General features: G+C 40.7%; 1 protein-coding gene across 3 annotated transcripts in view; it reads right to left on the minus strand.

Annotated features, from left to right (window-relative positions):
- Positions 1–16163: 16163 nt before the first annotated feature.
- The window catches only part of RBM46 (RNA binding motif protein 46), a 36034-nt gene continuing 27309 nt past the window's right edge, over positions 16164–24888 (minus strand). For 2 of the 3 annotated variants that reach the window (XM_060179192.1, XM_060179191.1), the window contains one exon: positions 17266–17466. In XM_060179192.1, coding sequence (XP_060035175.1) covers positions 17456–17466 — 11 coding nt within the window. In that variant the 3' untranslated portion in view covers positions 17266–17455. Of the gene's footprint in view, positions 16440–17265; positions 17467–24888 lie in introns of those variants that run through there. The other variant, XM_060179190.1, reaches the window with a different exon arrangement.

Raw genomic sequence — 24888 nt, forward strand, 5'->3', positions numbered from 1 at the left:
GGGACTCGGAGGTTATACTGGCTCCTCTGATAAATATAAATGTACATGGGGCCCAGGTCAGATCAATGTGTTAAAACAGTTAATGTGTTTATACAGTTTTTCAAGTTTGGGAGATACTCTCTGCCCAACTTTCAAATCTATTATTCTCTACCCTGACATCATCCTCCTAGACAATAATTTCAGTCTGCCTTCATGTAAGCTATCAAGCTCAAGCAAAGATTACTAAAGTCATGGGCCTGTAGAACATACCTAAAATAGACATCCTAACTTCTTTCTACCCTATGGTCCCTATTCTCAATGGTTCTATGCCTACACTTTGGTCCCTCTCTTTATTAAACCTTTTGTTCTGTTTTATGTATTACTACGTTTCAGCCACCAAGTTTCAGATGCTACAACGATTCCATCCTGACCTCCCTAAGCAGATGATTTTGCCAACATGTCCTGGAACCTCACCTCTCCAGAGCCCTACCCTACTAGGGAAAAATAGAAACAGGCTGGGGCTATGAGTCTACCAGCCAACATCCATGTCCAGCAGAGAAGCAATTATAGAAGCCAGAACTCCTTCCTCCAGCACCCCAAATGTAATTTAGGTCCATAACTCCCAGAGGGGGGAATGTTATGGGGAAGATGGCCAAAGAGCTCAGAACCCTATTTCCACTGCGACCCAGAACTTTTGTGACCAGGAGCCTTTGTTTTTGCTCCATTGCTGAGAGGAAAGAGAATCTGGAGAACACTGGAGGGAGTTAGGTGCTATTTCCCATATCCAAGAGGAAAGAAGGAAGTTGTAATGGATGTACGTGTAGCTTAGGAAAGATGTAAAGGCAGGGCCTTAAAAGTGAATAAAAATAGGCATAATCCTCCACATGGGGTCAGCCATCTTTGCCCAAATGGCCCACATGCTTTTCTGGTGTGTAGCTTTTCATTTTCCTGATTAAAAGTTTAAAATGCCAAGACAGGAAAACCCTATAAGGAATACTTAAATAGAGTTGGGGGGAGGTGTACAACTTTAATAATGGAATAAAAATCACTAACTGGAGTCTTATAAATACAAAAAAAAAACAGTCATGGGCATATACTCAAAGGAGTACTACTCTGTAGCTTTTTAAAAAAAAAAGACTAAAATGTGTTATTAGGACTAAATAGATGGGACTAGCAGTGATTATGATTAGTGAAGTAAGTACAGGACAACTAGGAGATGATTTCACTCATAAGTGGAGCATAGAGAATTGAAACATATGAACTTGAAAAAATGAGAGCAATATATACGCATATACATATATATTCAACCCATATCTGTGACCTTGGAAGAACTACTGTGGTTCATGTTGGAAGGGGTTGGTGTGGAATTAGACCTTTTCATCTTATAAATCACAATTAAATCACTAATAAAGTATCTACTTAAAAGAAAAGAAAAATTTAAGTTGGATCCTTGCCCTCAAGAAAACTGGTAATACAACACATATATATGCACACTAATAATTATAAAATTTATCAAAAGGAGAACGTCTTCCATAGAGAACTCAATGTAAAGGCCACTGCAATGGCCCAGAGAAGGAGAAACCTTTGTTCAGGCCCTAACAATTGTCAGTGGCAGGACGGAAATTAAGCAAAGAAAGTCAGAAGTACCAGGGGAAATTCTGTGAGTCATGGCAGTGATGTGAGCAGTTTTCACTACGTTGCAGTGACCTAGGGAATAAAACCAGTTCTGTCAGGCAGGAGAGATAGCATAATGGTTATGCAAGGAACACTTTCATGCCTGAGGCTCCAAAGTCCCAAATTCAACCCTTTCCAACTTCTCAAGCCAGAACTGAGCAATGTTTTGATTTAAAGAAGAAGAAGAAGGAGAAGGAGGAGGAGGAGGAGGAGGAGGAGGAGGAGGAGGAGGAGGAGGAGGAGGAGAAGGAGAATAAAAAAAACCCCAGCACATCTGGCTGTAGAACAGTGACTGAAGCTGTTCTTCATTCTTCACCCAGGGGCAGGGGGAGATACAATCTCTCACTGTGGCTTGGGGGTTGGCACAGTGGATAAGCCACTGGGCTCTGGAGCATGTGGTAAATTCAATCCCTGGCACCACATGTGCCAAAGTGATGCTCTGGTTCTCATTTTTCAGTCTCTCCTCCCCTGCCTTCCTCTTCCTCTCCCTCCTCCTCCTCTCTCTCATACATAAGTAAGAATAAATACTAAAAATAATAATGGTCCAGGAGGTAAATTCTCAAGCATGAGATCCTGAGTTCTATCCCTGGCATTACATGTACCTAAATAATGCGCTGACCCCCCCCATATTAATAAATAAAATCTTTTAAAAAATTATCCATAAAAAGACAAAAAAAGAATCAATAGTGTTATGCTAACAAGGAAATATGGAAACATAATAACATAATTAGTTAGGTTGGTGCTATTTTACATTTTAGATATACACAGCATAACTAGAGTGATGTTACCCAGAAAATAGAATGATAATTATAATGACAACTTGTTCAATAATACATTCAGACTTGGAGAAAAAGAAAAACCCTTATAAATTCACTTAATTTAACTGCAGCTCAGCTTCACTGCACTGCTAACATTATCAGGCTTGAAAATCATACATGCAGAAATACTTTAAAAAATCACATATAAGGTGGGCAGGTGGGTTAAGCGCACAAGGATCAGCTTAAGGATCCCGCTTAGAGCCCCTAGCTCTCCAACTGTAGGGGACCACTTCACAAGCGGTGAAGCAGGTCTACAGGTGTCTCTCTTTCTCTCGCCCTCTGTCTTCCCCACCTCTCTCCATTTCTCTCTGTCCTATCCAACAACAATGACAACAATAATAATAATCATAAACAACAAGGGCAACAAAAGGGAAAAAAATAGCTTCCAGGAGCACTGGATTTGTAGTGCAGGCACTGAGCCCCAGCAATAACCCTGGAGGCAAAAATAAATAGAAGTAAACCTTGCAAAGACAAGGCATCAAATGATGCAAGAAATCCAAAGAAAATAATAATCTGGGAAAGGCCTCTGGCTACTGCCATTAGAGGGCCAAGGACCAGGTGATGACCTACAATGAAGAGTGAATGTTGGGGAGTCAGGAGGTAGCGCAGTGAATTAAGCGCACATGGCACCAAGCGCAAGGACCAGCGTAAGGATCTCAGTCCGAGTCCCCCACTCCCCACCAGCAGCGGTGAAGCAGGTCAGAAGGTGTCTATCTTTCTCTTCCTCTGTCTTCCCCTCCTCTCTCCATTTCTCTCTGTTTTATCTAACAACGATGACATACATAACAACAATAATAACTACAACAACAACAAAATAGTGAATGTTGGACAAGGCCAGTTGCTGGCACACCTGGTTGAGCACATGTATTACAGTGCTCAAGAATCCGGGTTCAAGTCCAGTCCCCATCTACAGGGGGAGCTGCACCAGCAGTGAAGCAGTGCTGCAGGTGTCTTTCTCTCCCTCTCTCTCCCTCTCTCTTCCTGTCCCCTTCTCTCTCAATTTCTGTGTCTATCCAAAAATAAAAATGAATTTAAAAAACACTAAATAAAAAAGGAAATACAATAAAAATTAAAATCAATGTATAACCAGGAAAACACAATAGTCAAGTAATATTTACTAAAAATAGCACATATTCTCTTAAATTCTCTTTATTAAGAATATGAGCTAGAATTATCCTTCACTGGAGAAAACTAGAATAGGAATCAAGCAGACACAGTTGTAATTTTTTTATCATTATTTTTGAAATACAGGCTTTACTAAGTTGATAGTGTAGACTTCAATACTTAGCCCTCATAAATTGGAAAGTGCTGCCCCCTACAGGAGCCTTCTGACACAAACTGTTAGAGAAAGAATTCTGAAGGATAGTTTTTATGGGAAAAAAAATTTGTTCCTTGCCTAAATAGGACTTCTGACAAAACAGCGTGGAGAGTGGGGCCACTGATCGGCCCCCTGTTACATAAAATTTGATAAGTGAAGGTAAGAAGACAGACTAAAAATTTTCTCCTTTCCATCATGTCAGTCAAAAGAAAACGCCAATTTCCTTCTTGGGGCCCACTCTTAGACTCGCTCATTTTCCCCTCAAGATTTATTGATGATTTAATATTGATTTACAACATTATGAAATAACAGGGGTATAATTCCACACCGTTCCTACCACCAGAGTTCTGAGTCCTCACTCCCTCCATTGGCAACTGCAATAGTTATTCCAAGGTCATAGATATGGGTCCACAATTATTCCTATAACTATATATATATATGCTCATTTTTTCTATGGACCTGCCCTCTCTTACTTTCTAAGTCACACCCACACCTACGACTGCTTCCGAGCCCATTCTTAAGAGATTCACCCACTCCTAGGGCACTCCCTGATCATTACAGAGCAGGGGAGCTAATAAAAGGACTGAAAATGTGAGGTAGCTCGTGACAGATTCTTCCAACACTATGATGACTTGAGGCTTTTTTTCCCCTAAAACTATACATCCACCTCAGAGTGAGCAGTATGTTCAGGTATTCAATTTTAAATATTTTTGACTCACGTTTTTAAAAAATATGTATTACTTTCTTTGCCTTGCTTTTTATAAGAGAGATAGTCCTGGCATATTTGGAGCCAGGAATCGAACTTGGGACTGCAGGTATGCAAAGCCTGTGCTCTGCTACTGGGCTACCTCCCTGGCTATATATATATATATATATATATATATATTAAGGACCTTATAGGATTTCTTTACCTCATTTTTAATCATTTTCCCTAGATACATTTGACCTTTCCCCTACACTGACTTACAAAGATTTCAATGTCACTGCGGACCGCTCCTCAAAGATTAAAATCCTAGATGCACAGTGAGTGAAAAGAGTAAGTAGTACTTAGCAGGGCCAGCTAGCCCATCCCAAAGGCAGCAGGAGATAGACTTCCTCATCCTGCTGGGGTAGAAAACAGAAACCTGAAAGGAAAGTGGATCTTTGCAAAAACTGGATGGGGGGAAGGGGGTCAGACGGTGGCGCAGTGGGTTGGGGGCACATGGCGTAAAACGCAAGGACCAGCGTGAGGATCTGGGCTAGAGCCCCGGCTCCCCACCTGCAGGGGCGTCGTTTCACAGGCGGTGAAGCAGGTAATAATAATAACCACAACAAGGCTACAACAACAAGGGCAACACGGGGGGGGGGGGGGGGGGGAAAGATGGCCTCCAGGAGCGGTGGATTTATGGTGCAGGCACGGAGCCCAGCAGTAAACCTGGAGGGAAAAAAAAAAAAAAAAAACTGGATAGAGGGAGCTGGAGGAAAAAAAAAAAAACTGGATAGAGGGGGCTGGGTGGTAGCACAGCAGGTTAAGCGCACATGGCACAAAGCACAAGGACCGGTGTAAGGAGCCGGGTTGGAGCCCCCGGTTCCCCACCTGCAGGGTTGTTGCTTCACAAGCGGTGAAGCAGGTCTGCAGGTGTCTACCTTTCTTCCTGTCTTCCCCTCCTCTCTCGATTCCTCTCTGTCCTATGCAATAACAATAACAACAACAAGGGCAACAAAAATGGGAAAAAATGGCCTCCACAAGTAGTGGATTCCTCATGCAGGCACTGAGCCCCAGGGATAACCCTGGAGGCAAAAAAAAAAAAATGGGTCTAGTTTCTCATCTGCTCCTCTCTACAAGTAGGCAGAATCACAGTCATATCACTGTAGAACAAATCTAAAATTTATTAATTTCAGTTATTGTTTTTAAATACACACTCAGTTATGTAGTCAAAGCCCCACATTCAAAAGTTCTTTGGCTAGAGGGTAGATAGCACAATGGTTATACAAACAGACTCTCATGCCTGAGGCTCCAAAGTCCCAGGTTCAATCCCTTGCACTACCATAAGCCAGAGCTGAGCAGTGCTCTGGTTAAAATAATAATAATAATAATAGTTCTTTGGTTTATTTCACTTAACATGATGTCCTCCATGTTCCATCCAAGATGAGGCTAAGAAGATGACTGCATTTTAACCGAGGAGTATTCCACTATGTCTCACTTATATGTATAACTGATTTGTAATATCACAATCTGTATAATGGTATCCATTTAAAAATTAGCATTGGGAGTCGGGCAGTAGCACAGTGGGTTAAGCACACGTGATGCAAAGCGCAACGACCCCGGTTCAAGCCCCCGGCTCCCCACCTGCAGGGGAGTCACTTCACAACTTCACAGGCAGTGAAGCAGGTCTGCAAGTGTCTCTCTTTCTCTCCCCCTCTGTCGTCCCCTCCTCTCTCCATTTCTCTCTGTCCTATCCATCAACGAATGAGATCAATAACAGCAACAGTAATAGCTACAACAATAAAAAAACAACAAGGGCAACAAAATGGAATAAATTTAAAAAATAGCATTTATTGTTGCCATGAAAAGGGGAAAAGAAAAGCTCCTAGATTTATTGAATTTTGAGTCCTGCCTGTGGTTGCCATGGTAAGACCAGATCAAAAGAAGGGGGCCCACGAAGGGCCCCCAGGATGTTACCCACCCTGTATCACAATTTGATGTCTTTGAAACATAGGAAGCAATTTTAACTTGTGTTGTCCAATCAGAGGAGGGATATTTGATATCCACTGAATAGACTGCATGAGAGGTATAAAATAAAATGCTTCTGAATTTCAAAAAAAAAATGTTTGTTTGGATGCAGTGTGGGGAGAGATAAGAAGTAGTGCAATAGTACAAAGCACAGGGACACCAGCAAGGATTCCAGTTCAAGCCCCTAGCTCCCCTCCTGCAGGGAGGATCACTTCATGGTCAGTGAAGCACATGTGCAGGTGTCTTTCTTTCCCTTTCTCTATCTTCCCCACCCCTCTCAATTCTCTCTGTCCTACCTAATTTAAAAAATGGAAAAAAACTGCCACCAGGAGCAGTGAATTCCTAGTGCTGGCACCACTGAGGCCAAGCAATAGCCCTGAAGGAATAAATAAATAAGTAAATAAATAAATAAATAAAATAAATACAAAATAGTTCAGATAAGGTGAAGCAGAAGAGTGACTTTGAGCTACACATGCTGAGGCAAATTTAAACAATTGCAGAAATGCATCAAGATTAAAATGTGACTTTACAAAATTCATAAGGAAAGAAAAATTAAGATATACAAGAAATGCAAAAATACTGTGATTTGAACTTTATTATGAGACTAAATGTGATAATATTCTGTGCAAAGTACCTAGCAAAGAAATGGTAATATTTGTGGGGGTCGGGTGGTAGCGCAGCTGGTTAAGTGCACATGGTGTGAAGCACAAGGACAGGCTTAAGGATCTGGGTTCCAGCCCGGGGCTCCTCACCTGCAGGGGGGTCAGTTCACAAGCGGTGAAGCAGGTCTGCAGGTGTCTATCTTCCTCTCCCGCTCTGTCTTCTGCTCCTCTCTCCATCTCTGTGTCCTATCTAACAACAACATCAACAATAATAATAATAACCACAACAACAATAAAACAACAAGGGCAATAAAAGGGGGGAAAATGGCCTCCAGAAGCAGTGGATTTGTGGTGCAGATGCCAAGCCCCAGGAATAACCCTGGAGACAGGAAAAAAAGAGAGTAAGAAAGATAGAAAGGAAGGAAGAAAGAAAGAAAAAGTAATATTTGTAAAGATATGATATAAAATCATCCCAAATGCAAACGTATTTCTAATGCTAGAAGACCTGTTCAGTACAACAGTATATAGAGTGCTAATCCTAAATATAATGGTTTCCTTCAATTCAACCCTGTTATCACATTCCAGCCAACTTTCTGGCTCCCATACACATCAGCATGTGTTCTATCTAAGTCATTCTATTTCTTCATCTACAAAAAGTTAACTATTCCCTCATGATCTGATTGGTCACAAGATATATCCCAGAAATCACTCCAAACGTATTCATGGATTTTCCTCATTTTCCACAGTTCCTGGGTGTGGATACACAAATTTATTAAAACTATGTCTCTTGTAAACCGTTTGTCACGGTTTGCAATAAAAATATGTTGCAGTGAGTAGAACTGTGCTTATGCCCTGTATTTCCATTAGTCTGGTCATATATTTGTTATCCTTTGGTATTTTCCCTTTGGAAATCCCTTCATATAAAGTAGTGCTGAAAATTGGTTTGCAGGGCCTGGTGGTAGCACACTTGGTTAAGTGCACACATTACCATGCTCAAGGATCCAAGTTCAAGCTCCAATCTCACCCGCAGGGGTGGTGCTTCACAAGTAATGAAGCAGTGCTACAGGATTCACTTCTCTACTGCACCTTCCCTCTCAATTCCTGTCTCTATTCAAAATGAATAAATTCTTCCTTTCTTCTTTCCTTTTTTTTTTTGCCTCTAGGGTTACTGCTGGGGCTCAGTGCCTGCACCATGAATCCACTGCTCCTGGAGGCCATTTTTTCCCCTTTTGTTGTCCTTGTTGTAGCCTCATTGTTGTTATTATTGTTGTTGTTGATGTCGTTCATTGTTGGGCAGGACAGAGAGAAATAGTGTCGTTCATTGTTGGGCAGGACAGAGAGAAATAGACACCTGCACACCTGCACACCTGCTTCACCGCCTGTGAAGCAACTCCCCTGCAGCTGGGGTGCTGGTGGCTCGAACCAGGATCCTTAAGCTGGTCTTTGCGCTTTGCGCCATGTGCGCTTAACCCGCTGCGCTACCATCTGAGCCCTGAATGAACACTTTCTAAAAAGGAACATTGCTCTGTATATCAGTCAGAGGTCTTGATAGGCAATATTCATAGTATCTTCATATTTTATAGAACTGATATTATAAATGTCTTCATATTTTAGTATATAATTACTTTGGGCACTATTATATTTGCTATGTTTTCCTCAACGGGGGGGGGGGTGTTCTTGTGTTCACAAAGTTTGTTTGCTCTGGTCGTTACCCTCTGACTTCCATCTTTTATAAAAAGTTTTTAATTTCTACTTTCTAACTTTATGTATTTTACAGTGTGAATCCTTGGTGCTACCATTCACAACCCCTATTTCACTTTTCTTTCCCTTTTCCCATTTTTAGTTGCATTACTTCTACTTTGTTATAACATACACCACTTGTGTATTGTGTTTCCACTTTCAATACCTTTTATTTATTTTGTCTCCAGCGTTACCGTTGGGGCTCAGTGCCTGCAGTAGGAATCCACTGCCCCATGGCCATTGTTTTTTTTTTTTCCTTTATTGAGGGATTGATATTTTACATTCAACAGTATTGATTTTTTTTAAAGATAGGACAACGAGAAATTGAGAGAGGAGGCGAAGATAGGGAGAAAGATAAGACACCTGATGACCTGCTTCTCCACTTGTGAAGTGACCTCTCTGCTGCTGGGGAGCCTGAGACTCGAACTCAGATCCTTGTGTGTGTTCATACACTTCATATTATGATTAACCCCATGCGCTACCAACTGCCTCCCTTGATGCCTCCTTTTAGATCTGCAAATAAACTTGAGCAGTATTTGGGTGTCATTTTTTCCCCCTCATATTGTCAAATGTTCATCTGAAGATGCAGCTATCTGCAAACTGCAAAACTGTCTCCTGCTGTTTGTAGTGTTTGGTATTTAGAGGAAACTTTAGTCAGCCTAAATGTATTCTCAGTATAGTGGTTCTGTAAAGGAGTAGATTGCCTTTGTCTTATTTCCACTAATGAATGAGTTGTGGATGAACAGTTCTAAAGACTTCTCAGTGTGGCAAAGTACAACTCTTTTTTTTTTTTGCCTCTAGGTTTATCGCTGGGGCTTGGTGCCTGCACTACGAATCCACTGCTCCTGGAGGCCATTTTTCCTATTTTGCTGTCCTTGTTACTGTTGTTGTTCTTAATAGTTGACATTGCTGTTGTTGGATAGGACAGAGAGAAATGAGAGGAGGGGACAGACAGACACCTGCAGACCTACTTCACAGCTTGTGAAGCGATGTCCCTGAAGGTGGGGAGCCGGGGCTCAAACTTGGGTCCTTGTGCTTCACACCATGTGTGCTTAACCTGCTGTGCTACCCACCACCCCCTGCCCACCCCTCAAAGTACTACTTCTTTAATCCCACGAGGCCTTGTGATTACAAGGCCCTCATTTTCTTTTGTAGTCCTCATTTTCATTTTGCAGGAGTCTAGATTTTCAAAACCCTTTTGCTTCCGTTTTGCTTTTTGCCATTTTACCACCGAGAATCCAGAGTGTTTGTCCCACTTCCTTCTTTCTTTTTTTTTTAAGTCTATGTATGAATGCGCACATATTTTCCACACTAACATCTTATTAGTGTCAGAGGGGAAAACAGGAAGATAAAATCACACAACCACCTGAGATTTCAGAACAATTTTCCCATTTGAGACCACTTGTGTGTATCAGGACTTTTATCTTGTCAGTACTATCACAGAAATCACTGGGCTAGACTTGGTTAGCTCACCCTGCCTTTGCACTCCCTTTCTCTTCCCCATAGCTTTCCATACCTCTCAGTACACTCCTTAGCTTCCCACAAACATTTGTATCAAGAGCTCAAAATAACTCCTAGAATCTGATGGTAGCTAGAGAATTATAGTGTTCTCTACTTATGCTAAACATGTGGCTCTTACTGGGTTTTATTTGCTTATGTTACTGTTTTGCCAGTGTATAGTTCTTAAGAGAATGTATAGTTCTTAAGATCCTTGGTTTCGTTGTTTTCCATTTTCCTTAGAAAACTAGGTTCCAAATGTTACCTACCCATTAGCCAACTGATGTGAGGAATCTTCCATCTGCAGATGTCTGGGAATGTGGTGGCAAGAGCAGCAGGAGGCCTCTAGAATATCACAGGACTTCCTCTGGCAGTGACACTGTCAGGTACATTCAGTTTTATGATCTGATAACCCATAGCACCTAAGGCACAATGGTCAGTCTCTGTTCATGCCAAGCCACTACCTAAAAGTGATTTCCCAGAAGGTGAGCTATTTGACTAAGATGATAATGGCTGTTCCAAATCCCAGAGGGTCTTGGCTATTTTTCCAGTTAGAGATTATTCAGGCTTCATAGATGGAGACACATTTCAAGTGCATATTGGAGCCATCATTCTGAAGTGGCAATGTGCATAGCTGCTTCCACTGCTGCAGCTGTCCTAGATTCCTATTCAAGACCCACTAACTTCTGAATTAACTGAATTAACATGTCTATTTAAACAGTCTGAAGCAACTCCAATTCCCCTATGTCTACTAAAGACATACAAGGGGTTTAACCAGTCAACAGAGGATTCAACAAGAAAAAACTGGCCACCCACCCTGCCTAGCACATTAGCTCATCAGCACAAAGTCTTGTATTCCTTTGTACTTAACGTTGACAAAAAAAAAGTATTTGATTTTTTTTTAATTTATTATCTTTACTTATTTAATACAGGCACTCAGAAATCAAAGAGGAAGGAGAGGTAAAAAGGAAGAGAGACAGAGAGACACCTACAGCACTGCTTCATCACTTGGGAAATTTTCCCCTTGCAGGTGGGGACTGCGGGCTTGAACCTGGGTCCTTGTGCACTGTGACTTGTGTGCTCAAGAAGGTGTGCTGCCACTCGTCCCCCATGAATGCACTGCTTTATAGGACCATTCTCTTTATGACAAGTATTTAGATTATGATGTTTCAGCAGAGCCTTTTATATACATATTTCACACACACACAAGTGCACACGCACATGCAGACACATGCACACACTGCAGAACTGCTGAGTTGTATTTATAATTTGGGACATTATGCTGTCAAATGGCTCTTTTTAAATTTTTTTTATTATCTTTATTTGCTTATTGGATAGAGACAGCCAGAAATTGAGAGGACAGGGGAGACAGTGAGAGAGACAGAGAGACACCTGTGGCACTGCTTCACCACCCGTGAAGCTTTCCCTATGCAGGTGGGGGCCGGGGGCTCGAACCCAGGTCCTTGCACACTGTCACATGTGCGCTCAGCCAGGTGCTTCACCACGTGGCCCCACAAATTGCTCTCTATATGGATTATACTCGTGTTTAATTCCTCAAGCAATGCTATCTCCTTTCCTTTAAAAGTTCACCAAAACTCTAGGAAACATTAGAATTTCTACAAATTTAAAATTTTAAGGTACCAATCATCTGGTTAGTCACACTTTCTTTTTTTTCCAAGTGCATACTTTTTTATTGCCAACTAGAAAATGAGACTAATTAATTAAGCCTTTTGTGAAATTATCTGCAATTATTCAAAGTGAACAAAGTTTTTTGACATGACCCACAGAACTGGCCGGTGTTTAAAGTTGAACTTGTCTGCACTACATACAATGAGCTCTCAGCCTAACACTATATAAAAAGGCTAAGCTTCTGTAAAACCTTTCCACTTGCAAGGGATTTTTAGGAGATGGACTGACAACAAGAGGACATATTGAACATCTAGGCTATTGTCACAGAGCCTGATGAAGGCTATTTTTAGAATGCTGATCTCTGCCTGATAAGCACTATCATATAGGTAAAAGGGACAGCGTTTGATATAAATATACTGATTTTTCTTGTTTCTGTTTGAAAGGAGAAGGAATGAAAAACAAGGCACATATAAATACTAAATTATTATTATTGTCACTAGGATATAGCTTGGGCTCTGTGCCTGCACCATGAATCTACTGCTCCTGATTTTTTTTTTTTTTTGGCCTTTTATTTATTTGAAAGGGCTTAGAGAAATTAAGAAGGATGGACGCTATAGAGGGGGAGAGAAAGATACCTGCAGACCTGCTTCACTACTCATGAAGCATTCCCTCTGCAGGGGGGAGCAGGGCCTTGAACCTGTCTCTTCCTTGCGCATGGTGATATGTGTGCTTAACAGGTGTGCCACCACCCGGCCCCTAAATTCTCTATATAACAAAACCCAAATAATATCAGCCACCACTGGAGTGGCTCCTTTTTGCTAGGTGCTTTACTATTATAAGATGTGAAAAGTTATGGCTCCAGTGTCCAAGTTCAAAGAGAGTCCCATTATATATTTTAATAATAATATATATTATTAATAGTATATTATTATGGATTGTAAAATATACTTTGTGGTTGGTATGTAAACAGTTTGAAGCATTTCAAGTGAAAATGCTATTTGGAAAAATTATAACTATTTGATCATTCTAGTACTTTCATAAGAAACCAATTTAATGTATCTGGTTTTTGTCGTGAATTAAGTCTGACTTACCTCTGTATCCCAAGAGTATTACCACAGTAGTTGGCAAAGCAACCATTCATAAACGTACTGAATTATATGGATCTGTGAACCATGGTAATTAAATTGCAAAATCAATGCAATCTTCACAATTGGGGGGGGGAGTCGCTACATGGGCAGTGAAGCAGGTCTGCAGGTGTCTGTCTTTCTCTCCCCCTCTGTCTTCTCCTCCTCTCTCCATTTCTCTCTGTCCTATCCAACAACAACATCAAGAATAAAACTACAACAACAGTGGAAACAACAGGGGCAACAAAAAGGAAATAAATAAATAAATAAGAAAGAAAATCCAAGGCAAGGGAGTCAGGGTTAAGTGCACATAGCGCAAAGCACAAGGACCAGCTTAAGGATCCTGGTTCAAGCCCCCAGCCCCCCACCTGCAGGGGAGTCACTTCACAGGCAGTAAAGTAGGTCTGCAGGTGTCTATCTTTCTATCCCCGTTTTCCCCTCCTCTCTCCATTTCTCTCTATCCTATCCAACAATGATGACATCAATAACAAAAATAATAACTACAATAAGAAACAAGGGCAACAAAAGGGAAAATAAATAAAAATTAAAAAAAGAAAATCCAAGGCAGAAACCTGCACCAGAGAGTGAGGGGGAAAAAATGGACTGGCTTACCCTACATTCACTTCCTGCTAGAGTTTAGTAGATGAAACATTCAAAATCTCTTCCAAGTCTGTGCGTACAAATTCAACTTCCTATAACTTATGCTAGAAAGGCAGTTTAAAGTATTGACAACCATTTTCAATTAATTTTTAATATTTATTTATTTATTGAACAGAGACAGAGAGAAATTCAGAAGGGGGAGATAAGAGAGGGAGAAAGAAAAAGAGACACCCGCAGCACTGCTTCACCACTCATAAAGCTTTTCCCCCACAGATGGGGCTAGAACTCGGTTCCTTGCACACTGTAATGTGTGTGCTTTACCAGGTCAGTCCTCACCCAGTCCCTAACCATTTCCAATTCTGCACATAAAAATCTTATGACCTGCTGGGACTGGGTAGTGGCGCACCTGGTCGAGCACACATGTTACAGTGCACAAGGACCAGGGTTCAAGCCCCCAGTCCCAGGGGGAAGCTTCATGAGTGGTGAAGCAGGGCTGTAGGTGTCTCTTTTTCTCTCTCCCTATCCTCCCCCTTCCTTATCTTCCCTATCTACCCCTCCTTTCTCAACTTCTGTCTGTGTCTATCCAACATAAATATTTTTTTAATTTAAAGAATAAACCTTGTGACCTATGTGCTAAACAAAGCTAAACAAGGAGTAAATCAAGAAACATGTCTAGCAATTAGTAGTGAGAGATTTGTATCTCCAATAACCAACAATGCAAGCCATCATTAGAAATTGCATTATAGGGAATCGGGCAGTAACGCAGCGGTTAAGTGCACGTGGTGCAAAGCACAAGGATGGGCAGAAGGATCCCTGTTCAAACCTCCGGCTCCTCACCTGCAGGGGAGTCGCTTCACAAGCAGTGACGCAGGTCTGCAGGTATCTATCTTTCTCTCCCTCTCTCTGTCTTCCCCTCCTCTCTCCATTTCTCTCTATCCTATCCAACAATGACATCAATAACAACAGTAAAAAGGGCAACAAAAGGGAAAATAAAATTTTTTAAAAATTTTAAAAATAAAATAAATGCATTATAAATAGGTCCTACTAAAATGAGTTACAATGAGATGTGCTACTAAGTATGTCATACATAAAAGGCAGGATCTAATTTTTTTTAACTTTTTTTTTTTTTTGCCTCCAGGGTTATCCCTTTGTCCCTGTGGCTTGGTGCCTGCACCATGAATCCACTTAACTCCTGGTGGCCATCTCTTTCCCATTGTTGTTATTGTTGTTGCTGCTGCTGTTGTTATTGTTGTTGTTGGATAGGACAGAGAGAAACTGATAGGGGAGGGGCAGACAGAGAAGGGGAAAGAAAGACACTTGCAGATCTGCTTCACCACTTGGGAAGTGACCCCCCTGCAGGTGGGAAGCCAGGGGCTCAAACCAGAACCTAGCGCTGGTCCTTGTACCTCACACTATTAACCCAGCGCACCACCACCACCACCACCACCACCACCCCCCCACAAAGCCTTTTTTTATAGCAGAGCACTGCTCAGATGTGGTTAATGCTGGTGCAAGGGAATGTACTTGGGGCCTTAGAGTCTTAGATGTGAATGTCTTTTGCAAAACCACTGGGTTACCTCCTGTGCCCAACAAAACAGTTCCACTGGCACCTGAAAGGACTTTTGTTGCTATCTTTTACAGAACTAACACTTTTCTTTCTGCAATACCCTTTCTTTTGGCCCTATGAAGACATTTAGCCTATAAGGGAAATTTTTCTCAAGAAAAGGTCAAAATGAAAGAGTTAATTTTGTTGTGTATACTAATAAACAAAAAGAAAACACATTGGTATTAGAAGCATCACATATTTAATGTCAAAGAATTTGAATTCAAGTACAAAAATTAAACAACACATGATTTCAACATTAAAAACCATAACAGTTATTATCCAAACAACTATACAGTGGATATCAAAAACACAAAAGAAATATAACTATAAAAACCCTTAAATACATTAACAGCAAAGTTTTCTCTTATAACAAAACATCAACTGAAATAGTAGTTCTGTTCAAGGAGCACAATGGCAGGACTGCTGCTTCTCCAGCACTGTGTAAAATCTGCATCTTAATAGTTTTGCCCTTCATTTCTACATAATACTCATTAGATGCCGCTGGTCATATAATTGTTTTCATTTCAAAAAAATAGTGATCCTTGGGAATCAAATCTAGTGTAACCACTGTCTACAGGTGCTTTAAAATCTGTGAAATGAATGCAAAGTTATTATGTGGAGATTTCACATAAAATAACCAGGTTCCACTGCTCACTCAGGAATTACAAGTATTGAAAATCCCCAAAGTTATAAAAAGTATAGTAGTTTGTTACACCTTTATCAAGAAAAACCACTGAGTAATGTTTTTATCTGAGCATTTTATCGAGTGCAGTTAACTATAGAACACTCCGAATTATGACTGATATTTACGGTGTTGGAATAAATAGATGTCTATCGATTTAAAACCAGATGTGCAAACTCGATTCTAAAAAATAAAACAGCATTTTAATTTGCATGCTTTACAGTGAGACTTTTGTACTAATGTTTACAAGATATTCTTCAGAAGAATGAGGCCTGATTGGAGATACACAGTCGCTGTCCAACGTGGCTGCCATTAGCAAGAGATACTGTTGGTGACAAGGGGTAGCCTGGATAAGAGTAAAGCCTTGAAGTGTAAGGCAGCACGCTGGGAGTCCCAGAAGAGAGGGTGGCACTAACAGGGGAAAGACTATTTATTGAGCTGCGATGGAAATTGTAGTCTGTAAATAAATACATGAACCATTATGCTGCACATCTTTGTGGATATGAATTTAATTCAAAGAGACAAGAAGCATTAAGACTATAATCACAGTTTAACATAATGTTCTAACATTCCAGATCCTGGTGACACTATAATGCTGGTGAAGACTGTTTCAGCATTCACTGCTTTGCAAATTAGCCACAACTGTTTCTTTCACTGACACATGCTTTAGAGATCTTAATAGAATGCATTCTGTGTCCTTATTTATTTATTTTTAATTACAGAAAAAGAGAACCTCTGATTGCTCTTGCTCCACAATGAGCCTTTAAATTTGGTTCTGACATTAATGGATAATCCATGGAGGAAAGATAAAAACCAGCAAATTCATACTTGCTCCTTTTTTTGAAACCGCACTAGGCATTCATTCAGCAGAAATATTCATCCTCCAACTGCTAAAACATTTGGTGTAAACTAACTGCCCAAAATTTCATTATTTAAACACTAGTACAGATATAGCTACACAACTCAACATACCAGCTTAACATAGAGTCTTACTGATACCATAAAACAGTAAAATGAATCTTTTTTATAAAATAAACATCAAGCAACCATTATCAACTGATAGTACAGAAAATTCCAATTTAGTATTCTTTTTAAAAAAACCAATTCTATTTGAAATTTTACTGTTCCACAATAAACATTCATGTTATCCACCGATAATTCCCTGTTTCATTAATTGTAACACTCATATGTGTACAAATATTAAAGACCAAATTTATAAATTCTCTACATTCCAAAAACTCAACTATGTTCTTTATCGTAGCATAAGCCAAAAATGTGACAATGACTACAAAATGATTCTAATAGTTATGATGTTTCTAGGAATGGAAGAAAAGAAATTAGATTGACTGTTTGTTCTCTGTTTTCCTGGCACTATAATGAGGCCTAAAGCATCTGAGCATGGGTAGTGTTGCCATGGGACTTAATGTTTAGCCAACGGGAATGAGATCAACTGCAGAATAATTTCAAGCAACATCAGAAAGGACCTAGTTAAGAAAAAATGGAAAAAATAGGAATCAGTGAAATATTGGCTTAATTTCTAGTACTGTAGTAAATGTAATTAGAATAATTTATCACATCTGTATATTATGAATGGTACACCACAATATCAATAGAAGTAATTTCTTCCAAAAAGATAAATACATTTCAAGCCTCCAGCTCAATATAGTCTTGGTATTTCCAAAAGGAGTGAGGAATTAGTAATAAAAACATTTGCTTCTCTGACATCCAGAGCTTCTATAGGTGTGGAAATACTGTTTTCATAGAGAAATTCCACCTAGATTAGATCTACCAAGGGCCAGTACAATCTATTCATACAGCGTAGGATGTAGTGAAGAAGGCCTCGCACACACAGACTGACAACTGCTGGCATAGTGTGTATGGCAGCACATCGGCAATTCGGACAGCGCCTTACTATACTTTAATTTAAAAACACACCAATTTTTACATTCTCACATTTTTTCAATGATTCAAGGATTTAAGTTATATACCAAAACATACTTCCAACTGCTTCAGTGAAAAGATCAATGTGAAAACAATGCCACAGCTATGTAATTTTCAATTAAATAGTTTTTCTGTTCTAGTCACTGAATATTCTTTCCATGCATCAGGTTAGTTGTATAGCACCCTGCCAGTGGAATTGGAGAGAAAGCTCACTGGGTAGAGCACATGCCACCTGACACATGGGCTACTCAAGTTCAAGTCCAGGTATCACATGGGAGTGAGTGCCGAGGCACCAGACAGGCTTTTGTGTCATGAGGTCTCATCTCAGTCTTTCTCTGTGTAGCTCTCTAGATGAAAAGGCCAGGCGGGGATGGGGGGCAATGAAATCATGCATTCACAACATCTGGGCTCCAGGGAAGAAGAGAAGAAAGAGGAGGGGGGAGGGGAGGGAGGGAGAGAGACAGGAGAGAAGAGAAAGAGCAAGGGGAAGTTAAGTAGAGTGGAAGGAGAAGGAAGGGAAGGGGAAAGGGGGAAGGGTGGTGGGAGTGGGAGAAGAGAGGGAGAGGGAGAGAAGGAGAACTTCTGCTAGCACAAGCCTGGGTTTTAAAGAACCTCAGATCCAAAGAAATAGACCCAAAGGTGACTAAATTAAACTCTGGCTGTGGTGATGTAAAAAAAAAAAAAATTACCTCTACTACTACAGATTAGAAAGTGGCAAGTTTCAGAGGTTTCCACAATTTTACAAACATTTCAAAATCTATTTCAGCCCATGAATCTAAATATATTTGGAGAAAACATTCAGATCATTAAAAAATAAGTGTGGGGGCCCAGGTGGTGGCGCACCTGGTTAAGCGCACACATTACGGTGCATAAGGTTCCAGCATCAAGCCCCTGGTCCCCGCCTGTAGAGGGAAAGCTTCACAAGTGGTGAAGCAGGGCTGCAGGTGTCTCTCTGTCTTCCTCTCCCTCTCTATCTCCCCCACTCCTCTCAGTTTCTCTCTACTTCTATCCAATAATAATAAATAAAAAATAAAATAAATAAATAAATAAGTGCATATGTAACGTAAGATAAAGCAGATATGGTAAACCCAGCTGCATTCCATTTTCTGGAGAACAGCTATACAGTTCCTACATCATAACAGTCAAAGCATCACTTGTGAGGAAACTAGAGATCACATGAAGATTCTGGGCACAGCCTTGTTTGCCCACCTCCAGTTTCTCTTCCTGGCTCTTCAACTGCAGGGCCTTGCCTCCCTCAGACTGAGATCTGGACACCCCCACCCCCACCCCCACCCCCACTTTGCCTTAAGGGGATTATAGAAAGCCATATTCAGAATTTCTGCTTTACAGTACTATCTGACTAATGTGGCACTTTATAAACTGAAGTACAATTCACATTATTTATTAGTCCAAAGTTCCCTGTGTTCCCTTCCCATCAGTCAGTCACCCTCTGAGAGGAGGCAACCACTTTCTGATCCCTACCACAGGAACTTAGTTTATGTTTGTGCTCCTGGGCATCACAGAATAATACTGCATTGTACTGAGGCATTGCATTTGCTTGTTCATTTGCCAATCAATGGATATCACCTTAGCCAAGGGGCATTTAGATTGTTTCCAGCTTTTGGCTACTGTGCACAAGGCTGCTAAGAAATATACTGTGTGGGTGGGGGGCAGGAGTTGGGGGCACACTCAACTGACTTCTCATTATTTTTACCATGCACAAGGATCCCGGTTTGAGTCCCAGTTACCCACCTGCAGGGGGAAGTTTCATAAGCAGTGAAGCAAGTCTGCAGGTAACTTTCTTTCTGCCTCTCTATCTACCTCCCCTGTCAATTTTTCTGTGTCCTATAAAATAAAATAGAAGAAAAGAAAGGGGAGCAGGAAATGGACACTTAGAGCTGTGGATTCCTAGTGCCAGCACTGAGCCCCAGAAATAAGCTGGTGATAAAGGAAGAAAAAAAGAAAGAAAAAGAAGGAAAGAAGGAAGATAGGAAGGAAGGAAAGGAAGGAGGGAGGGAGGGAAGGAGGGAGAGAAGGGGGAAGGAAGGAATCTAATGTATGCAAAATCTGTGAGGTCATATAGTCTCCATTCTCCTGATATAAATACTGGGAATGGAATTGCTGGGTCACATGGTAACTAAAGGTGTTTTACACTGTTAGGGTTCAGCCAGACTTTTACAAGGCAGCTATTACTCATTTTATACCTTCATGAATAAGACAGAGCACCTGATATTTCAATCTATGCAATCTCTCTCTCTCTCTCTCTTTGTAAAGCAGCTATTAATCATTTATACCTTCATGAATAAGACAGAGCACCTGATATTTCAATCTATGCAATCTCTCTCTCTCTCTTTGTAAAGCAGCTATTAATCATTTATACCTTCATGAATAAGACAGAGCACCTGATATTTCAATCTATGCAATCTCTCTCTCTCTCTCTCTCTCTCTCTCTTTCTGTAAGACAGAGAGTCTGCCCAACACACCGTCATCATAGCACTTAAGCTCCTTCAATGCAATTCTGGGGGAACTCAAACCTGATTCACTTGCATGGAAAAGCAATGCACTGCCCAGGTGAGTTATTTTCCCTGTCCTGTTTCTTATATCTTTAATACAGATGTTGAGTCTAATTTCTATAGGATTCTTATTTTTTTATTTCTTCTTAGTGGTCTCGAGGTGTCGTAGTAGATAAAGCATCGGACTCTCAAGCATGAGGTCCTGAGTTCAGTCCCTGGCAGACCATGTACCAAAGTGATGTCTGGGTCTTTCTCTCTCTCCTTCTTTCTCATTAATAAATAAATAAAATCTTAAAAATAAAAGAATAGGTTACTTTAAAAATTTCTTCTTAATATTCAGTAACTAACTGGACTGAATTAATACCTTTCACTATGCCACTAAGATAGATTTCTGGCATGTAAGTTTTTTTTTTTCATTTTTATGTGTGTCTATTTATTTATGTTATTACCACCAGGGTTATAGCTTGGGCTCAGTGCCTACACTAACAATCCACAGCTCTCAAGTGGCCTTTTTTGATGAGACAGAAATATTGACAAGGAAGGAGAGACAGAGATGGACAGAGAAAAGAAGTCAGCTACAACACTACTGCGTGGCTCATGAAGCTTTCCCCCTGCAAGTGGAGAGCAGGACCTGAACCCAAGTCTTTGTGCAGGAGAGATAATGTGTGCAATCTACCATGTGTAGCACCACCCAGCTCCTATCACTGTTTTTTTTTTTTTTCCCCTCCAAGGTTACTGGCTGGGCTCGGTGCCGGCACCATGAATCGACCGCTCCTGGAGGCCATTTTCCCCCCCTTTTTGTTGTTGTTGTTGTTGTAGCCTCGTTGTGGTTATTATTATTGTCATTGTTGATGTTGTTAGTTGTTGGATAGGACAGAGAGAAATGGAGAAAGGAGGGGAAGACAGAGAGGGGGAGAGAAAGATAGACACCTGCAGACCCGCTTCACTGCCTGTGATGCAACTCCCCTGCAGGTGGGGAGCCGGGGGCTTGAACAGGGATCCCTATGCCGGTCTCTGCCGGTCTCTGCCGGTCTCTGCCGGTCTCTGCCGGTCTCTGCCGGTCCCTGAGCTCTGCACCACATGCGCTTGACCCACTGCGCCACCGCCCGACCCCCTCCACCACTGGTTTTTAACGTACATATTCAGAATGACAAGTAGGGCTGGGTTCAGACTTTCTAAGAGATAGATCACCCATATTAGCAATAAGTAAAATTTATCACTTATTGTTTTGTATTTCCCACCCTAGGTCAATGACTCAAAAGCTAAATATAAAGCAGAATAAACCAGAATTACTAATTGTTAAGCAATTTATAACCGTGAAGTATTTTAAAAACCTCAACTAGATAGGGGTCAGACAGTAGCAAACCAGTTAAACGCACGTGGCACAAAGCACGAGGACTGGCTTAAGGATTCCTGTTCAGCCCCCGGCTCCCCACCTGCAGGGGAGTCGCTTCACAGGCAGTGAAACAGGTCTGCAGGTGTCTATCTTTCTCTCCCCCTCTGTCTTCCCCTCCTCTCTCCATTTCTCGCTGTCTTATCCAACAACGACGACATCAACAATAACAAAAGTAATAACTACAATAATAAAACAAGGGCAACAAAATGGGGGGTAAAAAAACAAAAACAAAAAACTAAATCATTAAAAATCACCGATTAGATTTTTTTTTTTTTTAGATAAGACGGGCAGAGTGGAAAACCACAGCACAGACAGTTTCATTGTGGCGGGGGCTGTGGTGCACACAGAGCAAGCAACACATCATCCAAGGTAGCCAGTCCCAGCTAGATGCTTTTAATTGACCTTTTTGCTGGAATACACTAGTGTCAAACGTGCACACACTTTACCTCATTTCTTTATTATTATCTACAACCCCACAAAATGATGTTTTTATCTTCTATTTTCAGTATCAGGTAAGTAAGGTGGTAAGTGTATTTTCTAAGGCTTAAACCTGGATGGGAGGTCCTGAGTGTGTTTATCTCAGTAATGGATACCTTGAAGAGAAAAACTATTGATTATAAGGCTTCCTTATAAGGTGCTAGTTAGTTAATTCACTATTTTTACCAGAATAATAATAATTATTTTTAAATTCAGTTTTGGAAAAACCTATCATGAATAAGAAATTACAGGAGAATAGGCAGTGGTACACCCAGCTGAGAGTACCCACTGGCATGAGCAGGGACCAAGGTTCAGGCCCCACCTGCAGGGAGGAGGTCTCAAGAGTAGAAACAGGTCTACATGCATCTTTTTCTCTCCCTATCTTGCCCTACCCTCTCAACTTCTCTCTGTACTACCCAATACAAACAGGGAGGAAGGGAGCAAAGGCCACCTGGAGCAGTGGATTCCTAGTGTTGGCACCAAACCCCAGAGATAACCCTGGAGTCAGTAAAGGGTGGGGGAGAGAGAGGAAGAGAGAGAGAATATAATGGTTATACAAAAGTCTTTCATACCTGGGACTCTGAAGCCTCAGGTTCAATCCCCAGCACCATTGTAAGCCAGAGCTGAACAGTGCTCTGGTATGTTTTTGTATCTTTCTGTATCTCTCTCATTAAAAATAAATGAGTAAAATTATTTATTTAAAAAAAAAAGAGCAGGGGCCAGGCACTGGTGCGTCTGGCTAAGCACACACATTAAAGTGTGCAAGGACCCAGGTTCAAGCCCTTGATCACTGCCTGCAAGGGGAAAGCTTCAAGGTGATGAGGCAGGGCTGCTAGTGTCTTTTTCCCTTCCTATATCCTTTGCCTCTCTCAGTTTCTCTCTGTCTCTATCCAATAATAAGTAAATAAAAAAAAATTTAAAGGAGAAGGAATATATTACAAGGAGGCACTAAGGCAACTAGACAGAAGTGTATGCTCACTAGCTGTGACATCACAACTACATATACAGAAACCATAAATGACCACAGTATTTTAAATATGCACATTTTATTATACTTCAAATCATAAACACAATTCAAGTACTCTTGAGTTAGTTTCAATGTCTCCAAAGCTACATCCCAGACAATGGGAAATACCTCAAAACAAGGAGCCCTTCGCCACAAGCTCTTGAGAAAAGACAGAGAAAAGATGGGCATAACAGGCTGCGGCACAATCGCTCTACAGCTAAAATGCAGCATGATATAGCAAGACATCGTTTTCACCAGCCTGATTCTAGAGAAAGTCATCTCACTGAACAAGTTGGAGAATCAATTCTGTGAGAACTTTTCAGAGTAATAATAATGGGAAAACATTAAAAGTAAAACAAGCTAACAAAAAAAAAAAAACCATGAAGCACTAAATACAGCAATTACAAATACAAATGTTTTCAGGATCCAAGACATAACAAAGAAAAAAGAACTCAGAGGGTCAAATACAAAACAAGTGTCTAGCTCTCTGTACTGAAATTAAGCTTATAGCTCTCCTTTCAAACAAACAAAAAACCTGGAGACCAAATAAGCCACATCTAAGGTCACCAATCTACTACTATTGTCTTAAGAGATTACTTATGTGTAATCCATTTGAATGCTAGTTTCTGGGCCATGTGGAAAAAGAGTAACAGAATGCAGAAGGAGAGGGAACACTACCTGAGTGGAACATAGTGCAAAAACTAGCTCACCAGGCAAACAACCCAAGTTAAAAAGAAGGGAAAAGCCACGGAAAAAATAGCAGCTCTTCAAGATCCATCTCTCTCTGAAAATAAGAACTCACAATTTCAAGCTGGAACTATTAAAAAACACCTGTAGTGAGCATGTTTCTGATGTCATATATTTATGTGTTTTATGCTAAGAATTGATACATAATAAGCATATGTCTCAATCATAATAAATTATTCATTGAAATGTGAGTACTATTACTTTCAACTTACATTTACAGAGCAATAGGTGTCAAAAGTAATTATACAGAAAGAAAAGCACTACTTAATCCTTCTAACTGCCTTACAAGAGGAATATTATTTTCCTAACAATGAGAAAACTGAGACACAGAAAAGTGAAGAACAGAGACCATAACTCAGGAGCACAGAAAGTGGTGCTGGTGGTACTGGTTATTCCCCAGGAAATCACAGACTTCTTTCTGTTACTACATGTAAAATAGAGTTTGGACAGTAACAATGTCTACTCAAACTATGAAGTAACAGCCTGGGAAGAATGCCTAACAGATATGCAAAAGACGGTCATGCCTGAGACTCTGTGGTAAGACGGTCATGCCTGAGACTCTGTGGTACCAGGTTCAATCCTCAACACCACCATTAGCCAGAACTGAGCAGTTCTCTGGTACATCTGTCTGTCTTCCTCTCTCCCTCTCCCTCTCCCTCTCCCTCTCTCTCTCTCTCTTTCTGTGTGTGTGTGTGTGTGTGTGTGTGTGTGTGTGTGTATGTGTCTTTCTGTCTGTCTCCCTGTCTCTCTCTCATTAAAATTAAGTAAATAAATATTTTTTTAAAATTATGAACTACCCTTAATTGCTAACAAAAACTGAATCTTC

The sequence above is a fragment of the Erinaceus europaeus genome, chromosome 19 (genome assembly GCF_950295315.1).
Source record: "Erinaceus europaeus chromosome 19, mEriEur2.1, whole genome shotgun sequence".
In the NCBI taxonomy this organism is placed as follows: domain Eukaryota; kingdom Metazoa; phylum Chordata; class Mammalia; order Eulipotyphla; family Erinaceidae; genus Erinaceus; species Erinaceus europaeus.